We start from the raw sequence: 2971 nt of genomic DNA, 5'->3' as shown, positions 1-2971 counted from the left end.
TGAACATCAACTACCAAATTTGAAACAATTCTGGTGAATAATGGCGCTAAAATCATCAAAATACCGAATATCGGGAGGTAGCGTTATATGGGGGCTATACGAAGATGTGGACCTGCACAGACAATTTTCTGTCATAGGCTGCAGTATCTACAACGAACTTCAAATACCTAATTTGAAACAATTCCGATAAAAAATGTTGCTAAAATCATCAAAATACCGAATATCGGGAGGTAGCGTTATATGGGGGCTATACGAAGACGTGAACCTGCACAGGCAATTTTCTGTCATAGGCTGTAGTATCCATTGCGAACTTCAAATACCAAATTTAAAACATGTCCGGTGAATAATGTCGCTAAAATCATCAAAATATGGAATATAGGGAGGTACCGTCATAGGGAGGCTATACGAAGACCTGGATCTGCACAGACAATTTTCTGTCATAGGCTGTAGTATCCATTACGAACCTCAAATGCCAAATTTGACACAATTCCGATGAATAATGTCGCTAAAATCATTAAAATACCGAATATCGGTAGGTGCCGCTATATGGGGGCTATACCAAAATGTAGACCTACATGGCGCATTTTCAACACCAAAAGTCCTGCAGACATAATATACATTTGAGTAAAATTTTATCAATCTACTTCAATTCGTTCAGAAGCTAAAGTGATTTCCACAGACGGACAGACAGACGGACATCGCCAAATCGATATAGAATATTCTGCTGATCAAGAATATATATTTTGTGGGAAATCAAATTTATTTTCAGAACATGAAAATCAAGATGAGTATGAAAATAAATTTCAGATTTTTAGTTCATTTTTTGTAATAGTACCTCATTTTATTGTACTTTTTAGTGCCTTGGTACCAAAAGGTACAAAAATTTCCGAAACTATAATTTTCGCACTCTTCCCCCTCTTAACAAATATCGTATACTCTGGTTGCCAAATCGTTGTCCTTTTTAGTACATTTTAGTGTACATTTCCACAACTTCCCTCTTAATTGTCTCTTCACTCCTTTCTCCGAATACCTTAATCTCTTTCAAATACCATTATTCATGCCATTGCCACAGATAGACTTGTTGTGTCAAAATTTGTGTCCACTTGTTATGGTTCCATTGTCCAACTCCATGCATGGCTTCAGTTGATCAACTTTTTCACTTGGATTTCGTTTTTTCGTTTCCAATTGTTCCGGACAGCAAATGGACAGCTCTATCAAATGGAGAGGTTATTGGAAACAACAGAAGAACCAAAAAAAAAAAAAAAACAAAGGCCAAAACAAAACGAAAAACCAACTGGCCAACAATAATGGCAATTGTCAAGTATGAACAAAACAAAAAAACGGCAATATTGTTAGTACTTAGCAAATGTAACAGCAATTGTACAGGGTGGCCCCAAATGGAACTTGACAACTGTTGGAAAATAAAAATAAACAAAATTTACTTATATTTAAAAAATGATTATTTTTGGCGGAATCCTTAAGTTTTTTTTTTTAATTTTTAAATTGGTATTACATTTTTCGACCCACCCTGTAACTTCATCATACCATCGTGCAGCATAAATACATTCATTTGTAGATGAAAATTGTACTTGTTGCCCTGTTTGACATTTACAAAAATGTCATTTCCTTTCTGCCAATATCTGCCAGGAAATGTAATGCAGACAAAATGAAAGTGAGTAAAATTTGGAGATAATAATTTAACTAAATATTGGGGGGAAGGTGAAAAATGCTGATAGGTATTTTTTCCATCAGGATCTTTAATCGGGGTGGAAGGGGGAATTGTTGTTACGTGTATTTTAAAAAAGGTCCACGTAGGTCCACGTCTTCGAATAGCCCTTATATAACTCTACCTCCCGAAATATCAAAATACCGAATATATTTTGATGATTTTAGCGACATTATTTACCCGAATTGTTTCAAATGTCGAATTTGAAGTTCGTAACAGATACTACAGCCTACGACAGAAAATTGTCTGTGCAGGTCCGCGTCTTAGTATATCCCCCATTTAACGGTACCCCCCGATATTCGATATTTTGATGATTTTAGCGAAAATTTTTTTTTACCTGAATTGTTTCAAAATTCTTATTTAAAGTTCGTAATTGCTTCTACAGCCAAGACAGAAAATGAGCCATGTAGGTTCACGTCTTCGTGCAGCCCCCATATAAGGGTACCTCCCGATATTTGGTATTTTCATGATTTTAACGACATTATTTAACGGAACTATTTTAAATTTTGCATTTTTAAGTTCGTAATGGATACTACAGCCTATGACAGAAAATGAGCCATGTAGGTCCAAGTCTTCGTATAGCCCCCATATAACGATACCCCCCGATATTCGGTATTTTAATGATTTTAGCGACATTATTTATTGGAATTGTTTCAAAAATTCGTATTTAAAATTCGTAATTGATGCTACAGCCTAAGACAGAAAATGAGCCATGTAGGTCTACGTCTTCGTATAGCCCTCATATAACGATACCTCCCGATATTCGGAATTTTGATGATTTTAACGACATTATTTACCGGAACTATTTTAAATTTGGTATTTGAAGTTCGTAATAGATACTACAGCCTATGACAGAAAATTGTCTATGCAGGTCCACGTCTTCGTATAGCCCCCATATAGCGGTACCTCTCTATATTGGGTATTTTGATTATTTTAGCAACATTATTTACCGGAATTGTTTCAAATTTCGCATTTGAAGTTCGTAATGGATACTACAGCCTATGCCAAAAAATTGTCTGTGCAGCTCCACGTCTTATAATCGCCATGGTACCTCCCTATATTCGGTATTTTGATGATTTCAACTACATTATAAACAGATTTTTTTTCAAGTTTCGCATTTGAATATTGTAGTAGCTAGTGACAAAAGTTGACTATGAAGGTCAACGTCGTCGTATAGACCCTAATATACAGCTATATTTGGTATTTTTAAGATTTTAACAGAATTTTTAACGGATTTTATTTTTT

The 2971-nt window shown here is 35.1% G+C and overlaps 1 protein-coding gene across 1 annotated transcript in view; it reads right to left on the bottom strand.

The window, feature by feature from the left end:
* Positions 1-1570, bottom strand: part of LOC105261961 (uncharacterized) — a 13167-nt gene extending 11597 nt beyond the window's left edge. The window contains exon 1 of the mRNA XM_020037550.1: positions 1514-1570. Coding sequence (XP_019893109.1) covers positions 1514-1570 — 57 coding nt within the window. The remainder of the gene's footprint in view (positions 1-1513) is intronic.
* Positions 1571-2971: the final 1401 nt, after the last annotated feature.

Source organism: Musca domestica, unplaced genomic scaffold (assembly GCF_030504385.1).
Source record: "Musca domestica strain aabys unplaced genomic scaffold, Musca_domestica.polishedcontigs.V.1.1 27, whole genome shotgun sequence".
NCBI classification, from domain to species: domain Eukaryota; kingdom Metazoa; phylum Arthropoda; class Insecta; order Diptera; family Muscidae; genus Musca; species Musca domestica.
The sequence above is the reverse complement of the archived record's forward strand: the minus strand, read 5'-3'. Positions and strand labels throughout refer to the sequence as shown.